This window comes from Siphateles boraxobius, unplaced genomic scaffold (genome assembly GCF_051911475.1).
Source record: "Siphateles boraxobius isolate OS27281-9 unplaced genomic scaffold, OSU_SipBor_1 115, whole genome shotgun sequence".
NCBI lineage: Eukaryota > Metazoa > Chordata > Actinopteri > Cypriniformes > Leuciscidae > Siphateles > Siphateles boraxobius.
Genome location: NW_027508717.1, coordinates 1,289,659 through 1,314,544, shown reverse-complemented (window position 1 = coordinate 1,314,544; position 24,886 = coordinate 1,289,659). Strand labels below are relative to the sequence as shown.

The 24,886-nt window shown below is 44.6% G+C and overlaps 1 protein-coding gene across 3 annotated transcripts in view; it reads right to left on the bottom strand.

Moving 5' to 3' along the window:
• The window catches only part of LOC143707733 (MAM domain-containing glycosylphosphatidylinositol anchor protein 2), a 288,467-nt gene that overhangs the window by 18,393 nt on the left and 245,188 nt on the right, over positions 1-24,886 (bottom strand). For 2 of the 3 annotated variants that reach the window (XM_077200057.1, XM_077200058.1), the window contains exon 12: positions 1,447-1,467. The exons of the other annotated variant lie outside the window; for it this stretch is intronic. In XM_077200057.1, coding sequence (XP_077056172.1) covers positions 1,447-1,467 — 21 coding nt within the window. The remainder of the gene's footprint in view (positions 1-1,446; positions 1,468-24,886) is intronic. 3 annotated transcript variants of the gene reach the window in all.

Genomic DNA, 24,886 nt, shown 5'->3' with positions numbered 1-24,886 from the left:
GAGAAAGAGAGGGAAGAGAAAGAGACGGGGGGAGAGACTCGGCAGAGGAGCGAGAGGGGAATATTTCATCAGGGATTCTTTCATGAAAGTCATGACAACTAGAGAATAGGTGACTAACTATAACCCGACACAAGAAGGAAAGATTAAAAAGATAGATAGATAGATAGAGATGGACAGATATACATAGATAGATAGATAGATAGATAGATAGATAGATAGATAGATAGATAGATAGATAGATAGATAGATAGATAGATAGATAGATAGATAGATAGATAGATAGATAGATAGATAGAGGCGGACAGATATAGATAGATAGATAGATAGATAGATAGATAGATAGATAGATAGATAGATAGATAGATAGATAGATAGATAGATAGGAGACGGACAGAGATAGATAGATAGATAGATAGATAGATAGATAGATAGATAGATAGATAGATAGATAGATAGATAGATAGATAGATAGATAGATAGATAGATGGATAGATAGATAGAGACGGACAGATATAGATAGATAGATAGGAGATGGACAGAGATAGATAGATAGATAGATAGATAGATAGATAGAGACGGACAGATGTAGATAGATAGTAAGAGACGGACAGAGATAGATAGATAGATAGATAGATAGATAGATAGATAGATAGATAGATAGATAGATAGATAAGTAGATAGAGACGGACAGAGATAGATAGATAGATAGATAGATAGATAGATAGATAGATAGAGACGGACAGATATAGATCTATAGATAGATAGATAGAAAGATAGATAGATAGATAGAGACGGACAGAGATAGATAGATAGATGATAGGAGACGGACAGAGATAGATAGATAGATAGATAGATAGATAGATAGATAGATAGATAGGAGAGATAGATAGATACGGACAGATAGATAGATAGACAGATATATATATAGATAGATAGATAGATAGATAGATAGAGACGGACAGATGTAGATAGATAGATAGAGATGGACAGATATAGATAGATAGATAGATAGATAGATAGATAGATAGATAGGAGACGGACAGATATAGATAGACAGACAGATAGATAGATAGATAGATAGATAGATAGATAGAGACGGACAGATATAGATAGATAGATAGATAGATAGAGACGGACAGACATAGATAGACAGACAGATAGATAGATAGATAGATAGATAGATAGATAGATAGATAGATAGATAGAGACGGACAGATATAGATAGACAGACAGATAGATAGATAGATAGATAGATAGATAGATAGATAGATAGATAGATAGATAGAGATGGACAGATATAGATAGATAGATAGATGATAGGAGACGGACAGAGATAGATAGATAGATAGATAGATAGATAGATACGGACAGATAGATACATAGACAGATAGATAGATAGATAAAGCCACAGATAGAAAGAAAGAATAGTGTTAAATGAATACTTACTCAGATGAGGATTGACTGGAGCTGTGAAGAGAAAAAAATGAAAAAGAGAAAAAATATTATTTATTATAATCAACTTTATATATTATTGACCCTAATTGGATTCAATTTAATTGCTAAAATCACTCTACAAAAAACAAAACCTTCAATATTCACACTTCCCACACATTACGAAAAAAAAAAAAAACGTGAGAACATATGATATTCAGATAACACTTTACAACAAGGATCCATTAGTTAATCCATTAACTGACATTAAATAACAATGAGTATTTATTAATCTTTGATAATGTTAGTAAATAAAAAGGCTACAGTCCTTCAGTGGTTTGCCTGGTAATTAAAGAACAGGACAGTTGCTGTGAATCTAAGAGCCTTTTCCTCCACACCGGCTCCTGTAGTTTGTGGCGTTCCTCAGGGCTCGGTTTTGGGACCGCTGCTGTTCTCTCAGGATATGCTTCCTCAGAGCTCTATTCTTTGAAAGTATAGTATTTCATAAATTTTTTTTTGCTGATGAACTTCAGTTTTATTTGCCTGTGAGTTTAGATAAAACATGTTCTCTGGACAAAGTACATGAATGTTACAGTGACATTAAACTCTGGAATAGTCTCCCATTCCATGTCAGGTCAGCTTAATCTTTGCCACTTTTAAGCTTTTCATTTAAAAACTTATTTATTTTCTTTAGCTTCTGAATAAAACGTGTTTTTGCCATGTTGCATGTAATATTAAATCTTGGTTTTAATGTAGGGATGCACCGAAATAAAAATTTTGTCTGATACCGATAACCGATAATTCTTTATATTTGAAAGCCGATAACCGTTATATTGGCTGATAAATCTATATCCACATTTTTATGTATTTTTTGAGAGCCTGATTACAAAAACAAAACTCTCACAATTAAAATCCATCTCCCAAGCACACAATTATAATGTTTTCATGATAATTTTATTAAGGCTATATGACAGACTTGTGCTGCACATGTTGCACTGAACTGTATTATCATTTTTGAAGTGATTCCAATCATATTTCAAGCAATTCAAAACCATCATGTTGAACAGTGCGCATCTGAAGCATCTCAGCTGAAGAATATAATACATTATTTATCGATATTAAAATATTGGTCAAATTTTCTTATCGGGCCGATAATGATCACATTAAAAAAGTGGCTGATATATTGTGTATCCCTTTTTTAATTATATAATTGTTGTAAATCATGTCTATTGTTTGTAAATGTGCTATATAAATAAAGTTCCTTGCTTGCTGAAAGTACAACTGTTCATTGTTAGTTCATGTCAGTTGAAAATAACATTAACTAAGTGATTTAGAAGTATTTTTCATTGTTAGCTCATGTTAACTAATTCAGTTAACTCATGTTAAAAAATGAAACCTTATTGTAAAGCAATATTTACCAACTGTTTTATAGTATATTATAACATATAATATAACAAACGTCTCAGGTTACGTATGTAACCCTGGTTCCCTGATAGGGAACGAGACGCTGCGTTTGAGACGCGGTGGGAACGCTCTGCGTGATTACGTCGTGAAGCACGTGTAAAATCAGTCCAATGGAAGCCCGCTACGACATAGGTGACGTCATAGACCAGGAAACTATAAAGCAACCCTGAAATCAGACCGCAACAGCTTCTGAGAAACCTGAAGCAAGTCGATCAGGGCATGCAGGAAGTATGGCAGGCAAACGCAGCGTCTCGTTCCCTATCAGGGAACCAGGGTTACATACGTAACCTGAGACGTTCCCTTTCAAGGGAACTCGAGCTGCGTTTGAGACGCGGTGGGAACCCTATACCCACTACGCCATAGTGACAAATGCCCGTTCTGTGTGAGGTCCTGCGCACACTAAGAAGTAAGCAACCTCGCCCCAGGAGTGGAGAGGTCAAGGTCATAAAACCTGACAAATGTATGCGGAGAGGACCATCCTGCCGCATTACACACGTCAAGAAGGGAAACTCCCGAAATTAAGGCCATAGAGGCCGCCATACTCCGAGTAGAATGGGCCCGCACAGCCATAGGTGAAGGCTGTCCGGCCGCTTCATAAGCCAATGAAATAGCCTCGACTATCCATTTACTCATAACCTGCTTAGATGCAGGGCATCCTCTCTTGAGTGACCCAAAACAAACAAATAGTTGCTCAGATTTACGCCACAGGGCAGCTCTGTGAACGTAGGCATCTAAAGCCCGGACTGGACATAACAGGTTAAGCTGTTCCTGGTCAGTGGTATTAAAGGGTGGAGGATAGAAGGCCTGCAGCACTATTGGGCCCCCAACATTCAGTGGGACCTTAGGAATATAACCCGGCCTGTGGTAGAGAAATGCCTTCACCATACCAGGTGCAAATTCCAGACATGAAGGAGCAACCGACAAAGCATGTAAATCACCAATTCTCTTGATAGATGAGATAGCAAGGAGAAATAAAGTCTTTAGAGTGAGGAACTTTTCAGAAACCTCCTCGATGGGCTCGAAGGGAGCTAAAGCCAGACCCTCAAATACAATGGCCAAGTCCCAAGCCGGTGCTCTAGCGTGCAGTGCAGGTCTCAACCTCAATGTTCCACGGAGAAAGCGAGTAATTAGAGGGTTTCTCCCAATAGAAGTACCCCCCAGAGGGGTGTGGTAGGCAGATATAGCCGCCACGTAAACCTTTAGGGTGGAAGGAGATAACCTGGCCGAGAAACGGTCTTGCAGAAAATCAAGAACTGAACCAACAGGGCAGTTAACAGGATCTAACTGACGTTCAACACACCTCGTGGTGAAAAGTTTCCATTTTAGCGCATACAGCCTTCTCGTGGAAGGAGCTCTGGATTGAAGAATGGTTTCTACAACATCGGTCGAAAGACCGGTCTCCCTGAGCCTGGCCCCCTCAGAGGCCAGGCCCACAGTTTCCACAACTCCGGCCGAGGGTGAAATATCGTGCCCCCGGCCTGAGACAGGAGGTCCACCCTGATTGGGATCTCCAAGGGGGAGCCGTCCAGAAGAGACACCAAGTCCGAGAACCAAACTCGGGTCGGCCAATAAGGGGCTACTAGAAGCAGACGAGCCCCTTCTCGGCGAACCCTCTCCAGAACCCCCGGAAGCAAAGATATCGGGGGAAAGAGGTACAGGTGCAGCCTCGGCCACACCTGCACCATAGCATCCAGACAGAGAGGAGCTGGGTGCGTTAGAGAGAACCACATGGGACAATGGGTTGAATCTGATGATGCGAAAAGGTCTACCTGAGCACGACCGAACTTTTCCCACAGGAACTCCACCACTTCTGGGTGAAGTCTCCACTCCCCGGGCCTCAGCCCCTGTCTCGACAGAATGTCTGCTCCCACATTCTGACGCCCCGGAATATATACCGCCTTGAGCCACAGTAACTTCCCCTGGGCCCATAGGAGGATCTGATGGGCCAATTTGCAAAGGTGACGTGACCTCAGACCCCCCTGATGGTTGATATAGGAGACCACCGAAGTGTTGTCTGTGCGGACCAACACGTGATGGCCTCTCAGGTCTGGCAGGAAATATTTGAGTGCTAGAAATACCGCCATCAATTCTAAACAATTTATGTGCCAGGAACATTGATGGTCCTGCCACAGACCTTGCGCCGAGCGGCCACTCATGACCGCCCCCCATCCCGTGAGGGAAGCACCCGTCGAAAGCGTGACGCGTCGACAAGGAGCCCCCAACACTGGGCCCTGGGCGAGGAACCAAGGTTTCTTCCACAAGGCCAAGGCACGAAGGCATAGCCGCGTGACCTTGATCTTGCGGAACGGATTTCCCCTCGGAGAAAACCCCTTGGTCCTGAGCCACCACTGCAGGGGTCTCATGTACAGAAGGCCAAAAGTAATAACGTTGGACGCAGCTGCCATGAGACCCAACAGTCTCTGAAACTGTTTCACAGTGAGTGACTGGCCTAGTTTCACATTCTTTGCGGCTGTGAGAATCGCAGAAATACGAGCAGGAGACAGGCGTGCCTGCATTGTGGTCGAATCCCAAATTACACCTAGAAAAGTGGTCCTCTGAGCAGGGAGGAGCACACTCTTTTTGGTGTTTAGCCGCAACCCCAAACTCTTTATGTGGGACAGAACAGCATCTCGATGCTGAACTGCCACCTGCTCTGACTGAGCTAAAATCAACCAATCGTCGATGTAATTTAATACGCGGATGCCCTGGAGTCTCAACGGAGCCAGAGCTGCATCCACGCATTTTGTAAAAGTGCGGGGAGATAAACCTAGGCCAAATGGAAGAACCCGATATTGGTATGCTTCGCCCCCGAAAGCGAACCTCAGGAACCTCCTGCGATGAGGATGGATAGATACATGGAAGTACGCGTCCTTCAAGTCTATTGTGACAAACCAGTCCTCGGACTGAATCTGTGATACAATCTGTTTGAGTGTAAGCATTCTGAACTTGAGTTTCTGAACCCTGCTGTTTAACTGGCGCAGGTCTAGAATAGGACGCAGCCCTCCATCCTTCTTTGGAACAATGAAGTAACGGCTGTAAAACCCTGACTCTCTGCTGGGAGGAGAAACCCTTTCTATAGCTCCCTTTCGAAGAAGTGTCAGTACTTCTTGCTCCATTACCAGAGCCTGCTGTGAGTCCACCACCGTGGGGAGGACTCCTTGAAATCTGGGCGGACGAGAACCGAGCTGAATTCTGTAACCCTTTTCTATTATGTGCAGGACCCATAGAGAAATATTTGGCAGAAGTTTCCACGCTGCCAGAAATTCCGATAAGGGAACCAGTCTCTCGAGACTGGCCTCTGGATTTGATTGAACAACCATTTCGGTGCCCTGAAGCGGCGAACCGGCAGGGAACAACCGAACTGACCATTCTAAAACCCTCCTCAGAGGATTGCACGGGGACGCTGACACCTCGGCGCCCTGAAGCGGCAAACTGGCAGGGAACAACCGAACTGGCAGCGCTGCGACCCTCCTCAGAGAGTCGCACCCCAGAGGGCGCCGAGGAGAAACGATTTCACAAAACCGTCCCTACCCCGGAGGGGACCACCCTTAGAAGCCTGATAGCCTCGGCATCAGGTCTTCTTCTTTGTACTCTATGCCAGTTTCAGGAACATAGATTGGTGAGGAAGAAACCTCTGGAACGCCGCTGAAAGGTTTAGCTTTTTCCCTTGCTTTTTTTTTTCTTTTTTTCATTTTTTTTTTTTCAGAAGAACAGACATTTTCATCTTTCTTAATATTTTTATTTGTTTTGTTCACTTTTTCTTAACAAAACACTAACGATACCAATTCCTCAGAACTGGAAATCGCAGCACACTGGATCTGCAGGTAAAAGCTGAGATAGGGCGGGGCCCGTCCCAACCCACGCTGTCAGATCCGATTTCGAACCCCAAAATGCGAGTCGCCGCCGTGTCTAGGCAACAGCGGGACCCGCGCGGGGGGCGCAAACCGTACCGTCCTCCTCAAAGAACGGTCGGCGAGAGCGGAGCGTCTTCATAGATAGACTCATACAATGCTCACAATCAGCCCCCTCGAGGACTGACTGAGCATGCTCCACTCCCAAACAAGCAACACAAAGCTGATGTGTGTGTCCCCACCCGTATATAACGAGGGCAGGGAACAACACACCGTCTATAATCTTGCTTGCTCGCCATAATAATGATAGATATATTGGGCTTGACAGACAACAATAAATAGACAAGGACAGATATACAGAGAGCGCTTGCTGAAGGTGCAGAAGCTGTCGCGGTCTGATTTCAGGGTTGCTTTATAGTTTCCTGGTCTATGACGTCACCTATGTCGTAGCGGGCTTCCTTTGGACTGATTTTACACGTGCTTCACGACGTAATCACGCAGAGCGTTCCCACCGCGTCTCAAACGCAGCTCGAGTTCCCTTGAAAGGGAACTGTGATGTTTTTAAACAGTGTAACTATTTAAAAAAAAACATTTTAATATTCCAAACAGAAGTGTGGAAAAACATTAACATTTATGCTCATTATGGAGCCGTTTAAATGCTGTCATATGAACACAAAACGGATCACCTGAGCAGGTTTAACGTCTCTGTGATCATGAGAGTGTGTGAAACTACAGCAGACACGTGACACATGATCAAAAACACCAGTCGAACTCCCTCCGGCTCAAATTACCCGCTGTGATTGTTTCCCGCTCATAACTGACCGGCGATCTCCAGAGAAACATGAATTAATTATCTTTAACATGTGGATGTGATGTAACGTCATGAAATGTTGGCTTCTGGATTAATGTGCCTCACAAAATGATGAAATGAGCCGCAGACGGTAAACGAAAGCAAGAGGAAAAACAACACAGACAGAGAGAATCTGATGACCTGATAATTATATATATATATATATATATATATATATATATATATATATATATATATATATATATATATATATTCCTAAAAGGCGATATTAGTAAATATAACAAAAAAAAAACTGTCTTTAAATCTAAATACGAATACAAATATATATAACAGTGTTAAATGTAAATCTTCTGCTAATACATGCAATGAGAAGTTTCTCTTTCAGCTCAAATTCTGTCAAAATCGAACAACAGCTTGAACAGAATCTTCCTGATGCAATGCAAAAATTATTTTGAACCTTGTTTGTTTCAATGGTCAGATTCGTCACTTCAAAATATATGCAAATTAGTGCATATTTAATTAGATATAGCCTGATTAGCATATTTAAATACAAAATTACAGAAAACTTGCAATCAATTTTTTTCTCCTATTCATGCGAGTAATCAACTGGTAAATTTTCATGGTGATATCTGTAAGTTAACATTTTTACCCTATTCACCTGTAGTGTTTCGCCTTAAAGTTAGTTTAAAAAGTGAATTAAAAAGTGCCTGTAATAAAGTTTGACCTGCATGACCCGATCACAATCAAATATGCATGTGAATGATTCACCGAAATACATAAATGCATAAGACTGACGTTTTACCGTCTCATTATAAACTCAGAGAGCTTCACAAACATTTCATGCAACTTTCATGATCAAGAAATCACTTACAATCTCACATTTATTATTTGTGCATGTAAACGGAAGGAATGCAGTAATGGAAAGTTCAATAAATAATTCACATTATAAAAGGAGGGAAGAGCCGTTTGAGCTGCTGAAACTGTGAAGTCTTCACCACAGTTTTATTGCTCAAAACAACAGCCGAACAACATTAGTAAACCAGGTAAAGGTCAGAAGTAACTAACGGCTCTTGTTTCAATGAGTCTTTTTGCCAGTAAACACAATCTAGACTGTCATGAAGACACACGAGCGGCTCAGTGATCGATTTCTGTCATGCTGAATAGATGCGGTGCATAAGCGTGACCGCAAAACTTTGATAATGCGGAGTGATTCATGAAAGGCTTTTGCCTACTGAAAGAATTGAATTTAATGCACTCGATTAAACACGCTAATCACAAATCATCTCAAAGCAAACTTGTCTGAAGAATATTGGAAGAATAAATATATATGGCATCTGTTGCATGCTGTAAATAACCACAGACAATGATTTCAACACAGTGTGCAAACAAACATGACATGGCTTTGCAATAATGTTTTTATGGTGGAATTGCAATCCTGATCATTTGAAAGCACAAATAAGAATTATTCAGCAAAAACCGGTGTATTCGAGCTGTGAGGTCTAAACTATAGCGTCTGCAGCAACATTGAGAACATAACATGCACATTTGATAGGTGATCTTATTCCTAAATGACAGCGATTCGACAAACAATCTTTTCAGCCTCACAGTATCATTATTATCTTACAATCATTCAGATTGTCACATAAGTACTGGGGTAAAAGTTTATAGTTCGGATATAAACACTGATGTGTACAGTAGTGATCAAAATAGAGTAAATCGCCTTTTGAAAGTAACTCAACGCTTCAAATAAAGATTGTATCATCGTTACACCAGTAGGTGGCGACAAGTGACTGTTAAACATGTGTTTGCCATTGAATCATTCATTCATGATATTTCTTCAAAAACACTCATTCATCCAGTAATAAAACAAGTGAAGTCTTTATGAATGATTCATTGAATCATTCATTCAAACCTATTTGAAAAAAAACAATCGGATTATTTTAAAATCATCCAGACTTTCATTATTAGAGTATTTAAAACAAATGTATGTCCATTTGTTCATATGCAGACAACCTTTGGAAATATTTTTTTTTATAATTAATAATTTTATTCATCAAGGATGCATTAAATTAATCAAAAGTGACAGTAGCCTAAATATATTTATAATGTAACAAAAGATTCCATTTCAAATAAATGCTGTTCTTTTGAACTTTCTATTCATCAAAGAATCCTGAAAAGTAAATGTATCATGGTTTCCACAAAAGTATGACTCATTTCTAAATTTATAATAATAATAATAATAATAATAATAATAATAAATGTTTCTTAAGGATCAAATCATCATATTATAGTGATTTCTGAAGGATCATGTGACACTGAAGACTGGAGTAATGATGCTGAAAATTCAGCTTTGATCACAGGAATAAATTACACTTTATTATATATTCACATAGAAAACAGCTGTTTTATTGTATTTTTTAATTGTAATAATATTTCACTGTTTTTACTGTATTATTGATCAAATAAATGCAGCCTTGCTGAGCAGAAGAGACTCTTTTAGAAACATTAACAATCAAAAAAACATTTTAAAAATATGACCGAACTCAAACTTTTGAACAGTTGTGTAAATATGGAAATGAAAAAATGATTGTCTGTAGTAAATTATGTACATTGACAATAGATCAAAAACAACCTGGAATATTAATTTTACAGCCGCCTGCTTCAATCCCTTTGTTTATTTTTCCATCACTGTCTGGATAAGATTTAATGCAGTTTAACAATAATGTGTCGAAGAGCAGATAACAATAATAACTTTATATCGACAGATAAAAGCTTTAAGATAAAGCATCAAACACAAACGGACATTGCGTCATGTTGTGGAGATCGATTTAGAAGACGGGAAACATCCGAGAGGAAGCTTTTCATGAGCTTTTTAGTGTCAGGTGGACAAATATGAGCATTAGAGGATTAAAATCCATCAAACATTATTCATCTGAACACTTACGATGCCTCGAACAATCCACACGACAATAATAAACGCTGACAGTCGATTCACAGGAAGAATGAATCATTTCTGAGAAATGCCAAATGATGCATTAACTCTTGCGGTGACATTATCGTTTCATGATTCAGGAATAAAACAGATCTTTCCTAGAGTGGAGAGGCTCTTTTGTTTTGCACTTTTTCAATCCGCAAGTCGAGAAATCAGCAAAATTGAGACGCCACCTCCTCCTCCTCGTCTGTGTCTTTGTGTTTGAGACAGAAAATAAGAAAAGAGGATTGTCGTCTCCATTATGAGACGCAGATTTCTAAAGGCTGTTTTGCTGCTGAAAAAGAGGAACGAGAATCTACACGTTCCAGATCAGTTTTCTTAAAGGATTAGTTCACCTCATAATGAAAAAAATCCTAATAATTTACTCACCCCAATGCCATCCAAGATATCCATGTCTTTCTTTCCTCAGTGGAAGAGAAATTAAGTTTTTTGAGGAAAACCTTTCTGGATTTTTCTTCGAATAATGGACTTCAATGACAACCAACATTTTGAAGTCCAAATCGATGTAGTTTCAAAGGTCTTTGAAGTGCTTGAAACGGCTGTGCACAATTGCAGCTGAGGAGGAGGGGCTTATCTAGCGAAACGATAGGTCATTTAAAAAAAATAAATAATAATAATATATAATTATATATATATATATATATATATATATATATATATATATATATATATATATTCTTTTTAACTACAATTGTTCGGATTGAGTTGATCTGCAACACGCCGGGAACTACGTCATCAGGTTGAAAGGTCATGCTCAATATCGCCGGCACCGGTGGAAGTACTGCCCCACAGTTTACAAAGCGACCAATACAATTCGAACTATCCTCCTTCGCACGGTCGAGTGGGGGGATACTTTCCCTGTTGCCCGCGACATCGAGCCTGACCTTTCAACGAGATGACGTAGTTTCCGGCGCGTTGCAGATCAGCTCAATCCAAACAATTGTTGTTAAAAAGTATATATATATATTTTTTTTTTTTTAAATGACCTATCGTTTCGCTCGATAAGCTCCTCCTCCTCAGCTGCGATCGTGCACGGCCGTTTCAAGCACTTCAAAGACCTTTGAAACTTTGGACTTCAAAATGTTGGTTGTCATTGAAGTCCATTATTCGAAGAAAAATCCAGAAATGTTTTCGTCAAAAAACTTAATTTTCCTCATATTCTCCATTGTTGTGGATCCTCTCTTCCCAGTAACGCCCTATTTACTTCCTGTCTCTATGAAGCCCCTCCTTCTGAAAAGCACACTGTGCTCTGATTGGTCAGATGGAGCAGTGTGTTGTGATTGGTCGAGCGCTTCGAGTGTTTTTGGGAAATGCCCTGCCCCTTTCCATAACCGCCATTTGCAACCATTTACTGTAAATAAATATGTTCGTAATGTGTGTCACTCGTAGTGTTTCTGAAGAGTGTTTTTGAAGCCCAAAGTGAGCGGAGCCAGCCGTCACCATCTTGGCTGTGCGTCACTCCCGGATAAATGAACATGTGCAGCGAGGCGGATTAGCTGAGGTGACATGACGCCAACAGACATGATGCCAACAGCAGACAAACGGCTAGTAGCGACATCAGCGGCAATAAACCTGTCACTCAAGTGGCCAAGCCCTGAATTATGCACAACTTTAAGGCTTCATATAATTTAAACGCATGAGTTATAAAAAAATTCACACCCTCACAGTCGTCATGAAGGGCAAAATTAGCAATACAGACCAAAACCACTTTTTGCACCAGGCTGTAAACATGTTTATTTCTGCTGTAAAGTTGTGCATTTTAACATGAGGGTCTATGGGATTGACTCTCTTCTGCACCCGGTCTCTAGTGGCCAGTGGAGGAACTGCAGTTTAAGTCACTTCAGTGTTGATTCAAGAGAGAGACACAAATGTTGTCAGTTGGTTTCAACACACTACTAATTAACTCGACCAGGCCCCGCCCCTTTATTATTATAATGAGGAATATTGTGACGTGTTCGTTCCCAGAAGAAAAGACTACAATGGAGGCATTTAAGGAGTTCAGAAACACTGACACTGATATAGAGAATAACTCCCTTTTTCAAGCTCAAACAGCAACATTACACACACTAAAGACAGATCAACATGGATAAAAATCCCGTTTAACATTATATGGTTTCCCACAGTCACATAAAAAACACGTTTTAAAGCAGCATTTGATTATCGGCCACTTTGTAAACTCCCAGGCCAGACTAATCAGATGTAATGCAGAGAACAAAGTCACGTAGACGTAATTTATCTCCGTTACGCCAGAGTCGACCCCGCCAAACAATATCCCATCCGCTTTCATGTTTCAATATGTTTAATAGATTAAAGATTAACAATAACCTCATTTCAGACCTTCTTGAGTTGGTCACGCAACAAAAGCAAATGCTGAAAGCACACAGACCCTTCATTAAACTCTGGCCTCGATGCAGCGGACGAGATTGGGTTTATTTTTTATGTAGGTTTCATAACTCAGCTGTATCAATGCAAACGGCTGTGATTTTAAACCTTACGATTGAATGAACTCTGTGAAAATCATACATCATAATTTGCTCATGCATTGAAAATAACTTAGTTTAGGATTTACTTTGAAATGTTTCACTCAGAAAATACTAGTAAATTTCACAAATAATTATAAAAAAAACAACAATTAATATTGAATTAAATGTAAAATATTTAAAGTGGAAAGCTGAAAACGTACTGCAATAATCTTGTTCTGCAGTAGTTCAGCGAAATACTGAAATTAATTATTTGCTTTTGTATCATCCAAACTTTTTCTTTTTGTTCTGGATTGATGTTTACGAGCGACAGCGCAGATGAATTATTAATCAGCAGCCGACACATAAAACACAATCAGGGATGCAAACACATGTTTGGTTATAAAAGAGAGAGGTACTCGAAGCCCTCGCCCCACGTCAAATATCCATATACTTACATTGCCACCAACCCCTGCCATCCCCTGCCCACCCCTATAGGCACATATAGTAAAATGAAATTCAAATAAAGTTTTGACAAAAAAGGTTGTATAAAAAGATAAACCTCACATATTTCAGCCTTTAAATCATTTTTATAAAAAGAATGAGAAAAAAAAACAAAAAAAACTAGACATATCCATTAATGCACATTAGCTATTCTTTTATTATTAATAGTAAAATTCGGTCAGATTTTCCCAGGGCGTCTGTCGTTGCTATGCAACCATGCCCTGCGCTCTCCACAACGACAAAGAAGTTTTAGTAGCTAATAGATTTTCACCACTGAAAAAAGCTTGCTGTAGCTCTGCTTCAATATTTATTTACGGAGAAGAGAAAAACACCAGTAGTGTTTGGGTGCACCCCCATCCTTCATGTTGACTGAGCTTTCAATGTTGTTATGGAAAGGGTGAAGCTGATTGGTTGGTTCTTGTCACATGACCTGCGGTGCGCTTGCGGCATTCTGAAAAGTTTGAAACGTTTTTTCATCTCGCAGCGCCTGGAAAATCGCTTCAATTATGAGCGCGCTTGCCGCGCACCAACATTTGAAATAACGAACTTGAGAGCGCAAAAGACACAATATGTGAACGGCCCTATGACGTTTATTTAGTCTCAAAACTCGCGAACAGAATACGAGGGCAAAAAACGTCTCAGTTTACGTATGTAACCCTGGTTCCCTGAGAGGGAACGAGACGCTGCGTTGAGACGCGGTGGGAACGCTCTGCGTGATTGCGTCGTGAAGCACGTGTATAATCAGTCCAATGGAAGAGCTAGACGTCATAGGCGGGTGACGTCATAGACCAGGAAGCTATAAAGCACACCTGAAAACAGACCGCGACAGCTTCTGAAAAAGCCTGAAGCAAGTCGATCAGGGCATGCAGGAAGTATGGCAGGAAAACGCAGCGTCTCGTTCCCTCTCAGGGAACCAGGGTTACATACGTAACCTGAGACGTTCCCTTTCAAGGGAACTCGAGCTGCGTTGAGATGCGGTGGGAACCCCATACCCACTACGCCATAAAGACAAATGCCCGTTCTGTGTGAAGTCCTTGCGCACACTAAGAAGCAAGCAAATCTGACAATGTATGTGGTGAGGACCAGCCTGCCGCATTACAAATGTCTTGAAGGGGAACACCCGAAATTAAAGCCTAGAGGCAGCCATACTCCTGTAGAATGGGCCTGAACAGCCATAGGTGAAGGCTGTCCGACCGCTTCATAAGCAAGTGAGATAGCCTCAACTACCCACTTGCTCATCATCTGTTTAGATGCCGGGCAACCTATCTTAGGTGACCCGAAGCAGACAAATAATTGTTCTGATATACGCCACTGAGCAGCTCTGTGGACATATGCATCCAAAGCCCGGACAGGGCGTAACAGATTAAGTTTTTCCTGATCTGGGGTATTAAAGGTGGAGGACAGAAGGCCTGCTGCACAAATGACCCGCACATTTAGTAGGGACCTAGAAATACAACCCGACCTGGGGTGAAGAAATACTATCACCATAGCAGGTGCAAATCCAAGTACGTGTAGGCCTCAGCCTCATGTACCACGGAGAAGACGAAATTAAGGATCTCTCCTCAGAGATAACCCCGTAAAGAAACATTCATACAGAAATCAAGTATTGTACCAACAGGGCAGAAACAAGATTCAGAAGGCGTTCTCTGCACCAGGCAGAGAACAGCATATTTAGTCTTCTCGTGGAGGAAGCTATAGACTGGAGTATTGTCTCCACGACCTCGGTCGAGAGACCTGAATCTATGAGCTGGGCCCCCTCAGAGGCTGAGCCCACAGTATCCACAGCTCCAGAGCTCCCAGGAGCAAAGATATCGGGAAAAGCGTATAGGTGTAGCGGCAACCACACCTATTACATCACATCCAGTCCAAGCGGAGCTGGATGCGTGAGGGAGAACCGCAAGGGCAATGCATTGTACAAGTGATGCGAAAGGTCGACTTGTAGTTTGACCGAAGTTCTCCCTAAGAAGCTCCACCACCTCGGGGTGAAGTCTCCATTCCCCGGGCCACAGCCCCTGCCTCAACAGGATATCTGCTCTGATATACGAGACAATCAGTGTGTTGTCCGGACCCTTCGCCGAGCAACCACTCATGATTGCCCCCGACTTGTGAGGGAAGCATCCGTCGATAGCATTATGCGTCGACAAGAAGCCCCCAACACTGGGCCTGGGCTAGTAACCAAGGTTCTTCCACATGACCGAGGCACGATGGCATAGCCGCGTGACCTTGATCATGCGAAAACGGATTTCCCCTCGGAGAAAACCCCTTGGTCCTGAGCCACCACAGCAGGGGTCTCATGTACAGAAGGCCAAAAGTAACTACTTTGGAAGCAACTGCCATGAGCCCCAGCCAAAGACGTTTCACCGAGCGGCCACTCATGACCGCCCCCCATCCTGTGAGGGAAGCATCCGTCGATAGCGTGATGCGTCGACAAGAAGCCACCAGCACTGGGCACTGGGCGAGGAACCAAGGTTTCTTCCACATGACCGAGGCACGAAGGCATAGCCGCGTGACCTTGATCATGTGAAAACAGATTTCCCCTTGGAGAAAACCCCTTGGTCCCGAGCCACCACTGCAGGGGTCTCATGCACAGAAGGCCAAAAATAACTACGTTGGACGCAACTACCATGAGCCCCAACAGTCTCAGAGACTGTTTTGCAGTGAGTGACTGACCTAGTTTTACATTCTTTACGGCTGTGAGAATCGCAGAAATACGTGCAGGAGACAGACGTGCTTTCATTGTGGTCGAATCCCATAATACACCTAGAAAAGTGGTCCTCTGAGCTGGGAGGAGTACACTGTTTTTGGTGTTGAGCCGCAACCCCAACCCCCTTATGTGGGACAGAACGACATCTCGATGTTGAACTGCCAAAAGCTCGGACTGAGCTAAAATCAACCAATCGTCGATATAATTTAATATGCGAATGCCCTGGAATCTCAGAGGAGCCAGAGCTGCATCCACGCATATTGTAAAAGGTGCGGGGTGATAACCTAGGCCGAATGGAAGAACCCGATACTGGTATGCTTCGCCCCTGAAAGCAAACCTCAGGAATCTCCTGTGATGAGGATGGATAGATAAGTAAGCGTCCTTTAAGTCTATTGTGACAAACCAGTCTTCGGACTGAGTCTGTGACACAATCATATTTAGCGTAAGCATTTTTTGCTTACTTTGAACTTAAGATTCTGAAACCTGCTGTTTAATTGACGCAGGTTTAGAGTAGGACACAACCCCTCATCCTCTTTTGGAACAATGAAGTAATGGCAGTAAAACCCTGACTGTCTGTCGGGAGGAGGAACCCCTTCTACAGCTCCTTTGCAGAAGTGTCAGTACTTCCTGCTCCATAAGCAAAGCCTGCTCGGGGTCCACCACAGTGGGGAGGACTCCTAGAAATCTGGGCGAACAAGAACCAAATTCTGAACCCTTTTCTATAGTGTGCAGGACCCACCGAGAAATATGTGGCAGTAGTTTCCACGCTGCCAGAAATTCTACTAGGGGAACCAGTCTCTCAAGAGTGGCCTCTGGATTTGGTTGAACAGTCACTACGGTGCCCTGAAGCGGCGAACCGGCAGGGAACAACCGAACTGACCGTTCTACGACCCTCCTCGGAGGATCGTATGGGGACGCTGACACCTCGGTGCCCTGAACGGCGAACCAGCAGGGAACAACCGAACTGGCAGCGCTGCGACCCTCCTCAGAGAGTCGCACCCCAGAGGGCGCCGAGGAGAAACGATTTCTCAAAACCATCCCTACCCCGGAGGGGACCACCCTTTAGAAGCCTGATAGCCTCGGCGTCAGGGCTTCCTATTTGTCCAAGCTTTTTAGAGATAAAATAGTCCTCAGATCTTGCATATCTCTAACTGGCTAGACTGCTACCGCCACCCAAGTCCCCCTCAATTGTGGAGGACCCAAATGGCGAGGCTCGTTTTGCACTCTGTGCTGCGAGGAGCTTAGTAGACCGAGACTGCTCCGCCCAGCAGTCTCAGGAACATTAGATTGGTGAGGAAGAAACCTCTGGAACGCCGCTGAATGGCTTTATTTCTTCGTCCAGCGTCCAGAAGAACAGACATAATTTTATCTTATTTTTCTTTATTTTTAAATCAGAAAAACGTATATATATATAAATATATCACTCCGTGGCCACCAGCAGGAAAACAACCGAATTGGCCGTGCTGCGACCCTCCTCAGAGAGTCGCCCCCCAGAGGACGCAGAGGAGAAACGATTTCTCGAAACCGTCCCTCCCCAGTATAGTTTATCTGTTTTTGCCCAACGCAATTCTCGAATAGCGTCAGTGCTGACCACCTCACATTCATCCATGTCTTTATAATTCACCCACCAGTGCTGCCTAATAACATTTTTATTTATTTATTTAAGATGGCTGGTGGGTAACGTCGGGGTTAAAAATGATGACGCCGACTCGGGAGAGAGAAAGCTAGCAAGCGTCTCTTTATCCCGAGGAACTGTCATACCATAATACTTAATACCCATAGCATTACTATAGTTAGACGTTTGGGCATTAAACACATAAAATAGAAACCGGCTTATTCCACGATCTCGACACCAAAGTGTGGTGTGGAGATAGGGAAAAACGGCAGTCCCCGACGAGGATGCTGAGATACAGAGTTTTTCTGTTTTTAGATATATTTCATCTAATAAACTCTCTTTTTCACTCTCATAATGTTCAGCTGGCCAGAAAATATTTAACTAGCAACAGCACTAGATAAAACGTCTCAGGTTACTACTGTAACCTATGTTCCCTGAGAACAGGGAACGAGACAATACGTCAACGACGCTATGGGGAACGCCTCAGGCGTGACAGGTGTCTGAAATCACTATCAAATCACGTCAATCATATTGACCGGCGACAGCCCGTGAATCATTAGCGTGAATGATTAACGTGCGACCTGGAAGTATAAAGGGGCGCCTTGCAAACATGACAAATCACCTTATCGTCTGAAGGGAATGTACGGTAGGCAAGCCCCGCGGCATGGCAGGGAGACGTATTGTCTCGTTCCCTGTTCTCAGGGAACATAGGTTACAGTAGTAACCTGAGACGTTCCCTTTCGAAGGGAACTCAACAATACGTCAACGACGCTATGGGGAACGATATACCAACGCCACCATGCTAAGGGGAGTGCATGCCAAGTGGCAGTGACAACTGTCAGAACCAGCAACTTCAAATGAAACGCTAGAACCACTCACCCTCAGGTCACACTGGGCTGTCAGTGACAGCATTCCCTACGGTCATAGCCCAAGCTACAGCCTCACAGAAAAACCTTCATAAACATGGTTAAATGAAAGGTCTACCTGGGCCGGCTCCGGGCCTGGAACCTCAGCTTCCAATTAGAAGGGGTCCCTTCTAGGGAATGTGGCTAGGGAACCCAAGGGAACCCCAGCCAGTCACTATTCAGGGGAACGTACTCACCCCGAAATGCCACCAGGACGGCCTGACCTGGCGCCAGTACATAGACACTTAGTCTGGCCAAATCCTGTCTGTCTGAAGACAGAGCCTCTGGACAAATGCCTTAAGTAAGGCATCCAACCCGAGGGACTGCGAAGCTGGCAGTGAACCACTCGGCCCGGATCTCAGAGACGGGATATCCCGGAGAGTATGACTCAGCATAGAGTCGGAGCTTTCCGACCCTTGCTAGCGAGGGGAGTTTCTCTACTCGATCCACGGATCAACCCAGTGTCTGTGTTTCAAAACACTGAGGAGGCCTGTGAAGGCCTAAGGGCTGATCTAACTGGGAGGCCTCACGAGAGGCCTACGACCGTCTGACCAGACTCAGGAAGCCGCATGCTCATAGAGACCCTCGTGAGGGGAGCACAAGGTCTGCCTGGTAGGCAAACCAGGCTGTTGGCAGAAAAAGGTTCCGGGAGGGAACCTTTAGCAGAGAATGAACACTTTAGCGAGCCAGGGCGCAAGCTCGCCTTCAGCAGCTGCCTATTAAGGCTAGCTGAAACTGATAGCAAGAGACCACTAGCTTCATAAACCCAGCACCACTAGGGAGCGTTACAGGGAGGCCCGGAGAGGCCTACTACCTGATCCTTTTACTACCTTACAACCACAGTATGTGGGGAGCTCACCTTCAGGGAGGCCTGGTGAGGCCTACCACCTGGTCACCACTATCTATGGGAACTCACTGGTAGCTTTGAGCCCTGAGTCCGGGTGAAAGTATAAGGTGGCCTGCTAAGGCCAGCCAGCTGGGGACTCGCCTATCAGGGAGGCCTGGTCGGGCCTACTAGCTAATAGCAAGTCATATTCTGCCATAAAGTACACTGTTGGAAACCATACTACACAGCATAATTCACTAATGGGCTTCCAGTAGCGCTATAAGGTATGTCCCACAATGTTGGGACTCACCTCCGAGGAGGCCTGTTTAAGGCCTACTACCCATCAGTGAGTCAACTGCCCGAACCACCAAGGCCAACCACGTAAAGTGAGCTGGCCTACAGTGCCCTCTGGGGGGCTGTCCAATCAAGGAGGCCTGCTGAGGCCTACTACCTAATGGCGCAGCCTTCGTTGGCAGAAAAAACTGTTTACACAGCGCCTACAGCATCCTGGTGCCTAATCACATTGCCCATGGCAGTGTACTCCGCAAGAAAGCTAGCACCCTTAAAACAAGGGGAGTACAACATACGCCACTCTGCCTCAACGGAGGCCCCAGTTAGTCAGGGGCCTACCATCTATGCATGGGCGTCAGCTCAGGGCAATGCTCTGGCTTCAGGGGAGCGTACTTCGACCAAAGAAGAAGTGAAGCTTACTTCATACTCGACCCGAGCCATAGTGGTGCGAGGTGGGATAAAACAGAACTGGGAGTGAAGTGCTCAGACCTACCCTGTATCACAGGGGAATACTCACACCTCACCCTGAGGTTATCAGGGTGCGGGCCTGCCAGCGGCTCTAGGGGTGACAGAAATGTATCTGTGCCCAACCTAGGGGAGTGGGGCTTGAATGAAAGCCAACCACCTACAACCTAGCGCTCGAGCAGTAGCTCAGCGAGGTAAGTGAAGCCTAAACTGGCGGCCTAAATCCATAGGCCAGTTCTGCATGGCAGGGTCGGGCAGGAAACCCAGTCTTCTTCGTGAAGCGAAAGACGGCCTAACCCTGCTCAATAAAGACATATATACCACGGAGGCCTGTTTGAGGCCTACCATGTCCTTACAAACCATCCTCAGCACCACGCTGCATTACTCTAGTCACCCCAGAATGCAGAGAAGGGGGCGGGCCTTGGCCTAACGACTCCCACGGGAGGAGGCTGTTTATACAGGGACGCTAGAAACCAACATTCACACAGTGAAGGGTCAGAGGAAGAAATGCTAAAATTTTTAGCAGAGCGCCTCTAATATCCCTGGCACAGCCTAGGCCAGCTACAGAGGGCCCTGGTGAGGGCCAGCCTGCAAGCATAGATCTATCTGAGGGCTCGGAGGAGCCACAGCCTTACTAAAGAATATAGTCTGTATTATTCCATACAAAGGGCTGCAGAATCGCTCAGCCTAATGAAAACCCAAACAGAGCTCAAGGGGCGACATACTCAGGAAGAAGTCAAAACGGACCTGTGGGCCGGACATAAGATCTATCTGAAGCTCTAGCGTCAGTCAACACTCTAAGTAAAACAATTTAAAGAGAGAGACCAACCACTCTACCCTGAGGTGGCTAGCAGCCCGAAGGCTAACACAGTTACCGTTCTGGCCACCCAACGGGGAACTTCAGGGCCCTGATATTCCAATAAAGTTCTCTTACCTTATTACCTTGACATGACCCCATGACTCTATACAGGGAACGAGGTCTGTAAAGAGAGATATGTTATTTTTTAATCACAAAAAATACTCTTTGAAAAGACCAGCAGCTCACCTGCGGCGTGCAAAGTGAAGACTCGCCAGATAGTTCTTTACAAACCTGGGATCCGCCACTTTACATGCCTGAAAGGGGCGTTTCCACTAACCAAGCCTAGGTGGGCCATCAGAACATAGTTCTCATCATAGGCCCATCCCCAGGCCTGATGTTACGAACGCCTGGGGGTCAGAAGAGAGAGGGCAGATTTCGTGACCCTCCGGGGAGGTTATCCATTACCAACGCTGTGTGCGTTTGTGCTGGATAACCTCCCTCAAATCTCTTCTGTTGCGGGAGTCACGCCTTCTCTGCGACCTGCTCCTCAAGGGAGGGGGCGCACGAGAGGCGACACTGGCTCGCTGACCCTGCCTACGGTCCTCAGACCGTGAAGGGCCAGGCTCTCCCGCTTGCCGGGGTACGGACGCGGATCTCAGCGGCATACAAGTTTTAAACGCTGCTGAGCGCGCCTTCGCCTCCCTGAACTTCCCCACCACCGCTTCTACGGAGGTGCCGAAGAGTTCGGAAGGCGAAACCGGCGAATCGAGGAGAAAGGCTTTTTCTTTCTCCCCGATGTCGGCTAGACTTAACCACAGATGCCTCTCCGTGGCCACCATCGCCGCCATCGACCGTCCGATCGCGGCAGCGGTTTGCTTGGTGGCCCGGAGAGCCAGATCTGTGGTGCGGCGCAGCTCAGCCACCGCCTCAGGGGACATCCCTGCCCCCTGGTCGAGATCCCCCAGCAGGTCGGCCTGGTACGCCTGTAATACTGCCATGGTGTGCAGTGCAGCACCGGCCTGACCTGCTGCCGTGTATGCTCTGCCATTCAAACGAGCCGTTGTTTTTAGCGGTTTGGATGGCAGGGTTGGAGCTTTCAATGTCGCTGCCCGCCCAGAAACGAGATAGTTTGCGAACGTCTCGTCAATGGGCGGCATTGACACGTACCCATGCTCTCCGATCCCCTCGACATCAGCGAAACTGGCCCGCTGATGTCGGTGAATACGGGCAGAGTATGGGCTCTTCCATGCCCTCTCGATCTCCGTGTGAAGATCAGGAAGGAATGGAAGGCTCACCTGAGCTGGTGGTGTATGGCCGGGGAGAAACCGATCGTCGAGCCTACCGCGAGCGATCTCTCCTCTAGCGCGCTGCCAAGGCAGCTGCAGCCTATTGACAGCGCGCTCCATCACATCCACCAGCTCTGCATACACGGGGCAGGGTGGCTGAGGAGGTTCAGGATCTACCTGATCATACACCTCCTCAGCCATCTCCTGCGCGTCCTGAAGAGCATCAACTGCAGGTACAGTCGGTGAGTAATCTTCCCCATCGACCTGCAGTTCGCCCTCGTCAGCCGTCGAATCATCTGAGAGGTTAACAACCCTCTCGAGGCGATCGACGAGCTCCGTCTGGGAGCCCCATGATTTAAGTTGCCGCTCGGCCTCGGCACGAGCGGGACCCGCGCCGTGGGGTCCAGACGCTGAACCCCCTTCACTCGAGAAGAGGGCCAGACGAGAGCGGAGCGTTTTAAGAGAAAAACGCTCACAGTTAGCACAGAGGGCTCCCTCGAGAACCTCCCGTGCGTGCTCTTCACCCAAGCAAAAAACGCACAGCTCGTGTGTGTCGGCCGGTGTCAGAAACCTCGGACACGGGTCGGCACACTTACGAAAACAATCTGCCTTAGCTGTGCGTTTCATCCTTCCTTACCTTCGTATACTTGAATAGCGTTTCAAACAAACAGTCCCTGAAGACGATGAGATGATTTGTCATGTTTGCAAGGCGCCCCTTTATACTTCCAGGTCGCAGGTTAATCATTCACGCTAATGATTCACGGGCTGTCGCCGGTCAATATGATTGACGTGATTTGATAGTGATTTCAGACACCTGTCACGCCTGAGGCGTTCCCCATAGCGTCGTTGACGTATTGTTGAGTTCCCTTCGAAAGGGAACTCCTTTTAAAGCACCTCTTTATTCAACAGAGTTATGAGCTGACTTATTTATTAATTTATTGAAACCTCAAACATCTGTCTTTTTCTTAATATCTTTATTTGTTTTGTTCTCTTTTTAAACAAAACACTAACGATACCAATTCCTCCGAACTGGAATCGCCAGCACTGGATCTGGCAGGTGAAAACTGAGATAGGGCGGGGCCCGTCCCAACCCCCGCTGTCAGATCTGTTAGCGAACCCCAAAATGCGAGTCGCAGCCATGCATCGGCAACAGCGGGACCCACGTGGGGGGCGCGAAACCGAACCGTCCTCCTCGAAGAACGCCCGGTGGGAGCAGAGCGTCCTCACGGACAGCTTCTCGCAATGCTCAGCGTACTCGAGAACTGACTGTGGCATGCTCCACTCCCAAATAGTACCAGAAAGCTGATGTGTGTGTCCCAACCCGTGATATAACGTTGGCAGGGAACAACACAAAGCTGCTTGCTCTCTTTTGCCAATATATATATATATATATATATATATATATATATATATATATATATATATATATATTGCAACTTGACAGAAAACAATAAATATGACAAGGACAGAATACACAGATCGCTTGCTGAAGGCGCAGAAGCTGTCGCGGTCTGTTTTCAGGTGTGCTTTAAAGCGTCCTGGTCTATGACGTCACCCGCCTATGACGTCTAGCTCTTCCATTGGACTGATTATACACGTGCTTCACGATGCAATCACGCAGAGCGTTCCCACCACGTCTCAACGCAGCTCGAGTTCCCTTGAGAGGGAACAGTATACGCGCGCAGAATGCCATCCACGCGCGAGCGAGTTTCTGCACCGTGAGCGCGCACAAGACCATCCTCGTGCGGCCCCTTGACGAGCTACCTCAGGCCACGAGCTAGTGGAAGAAACACTAGTGGTTCACGCTTGCGCGCATACTGCTGTTTTGGCGCGCAGTGTTCTGATTTGCTTATTTCCTATTTACTTGTTCGGTGGAGGCAATCCAGAAATACTGTTGGTGAAATTATAATCAGACCCCCCAAAAATCTCTTCGGATCTGCACGATTCACATAAGTCACCCAAACTGACGTGAAAAAAGCGGGAGGCGCCGAAAAGCGGGCTGTTTGCATCCCTGCACAATCAAACTGAAACTGCAAACGAGCAGATCGCAAAACACTGATCTCTCATCAGCTAATCACGTCCAGCACTAAACTAATGATCTTAACCTTTTTTAATGAAATCACTACTTTTATTCATCAAGGATGCATTAAATTTATCAAAGGTGATAGTAAAGAATGTTACAAAAGATTATATTTCATATAAATGCTGTTCTTTTGAACTTTCCATTTATCAAAGAATCCTGAAAAAAGAATAAAATGTATAAATAAATTTGAACAAATTCAACATTCTTCAGCATCAAATCATCATATTACACTGAAGACTGGAGTAATGATGCTGAAAATTCAGCTTTGATCACAGCAATAAATTACACTTTACTATATATTCACATAGAAAATAGCTGTTTTACATTAGAATAATATTTCACAATTATTATTATGTTTTGATCAAATAAACACAGGCTGGGTGAGCAGAAGAGACTCTTT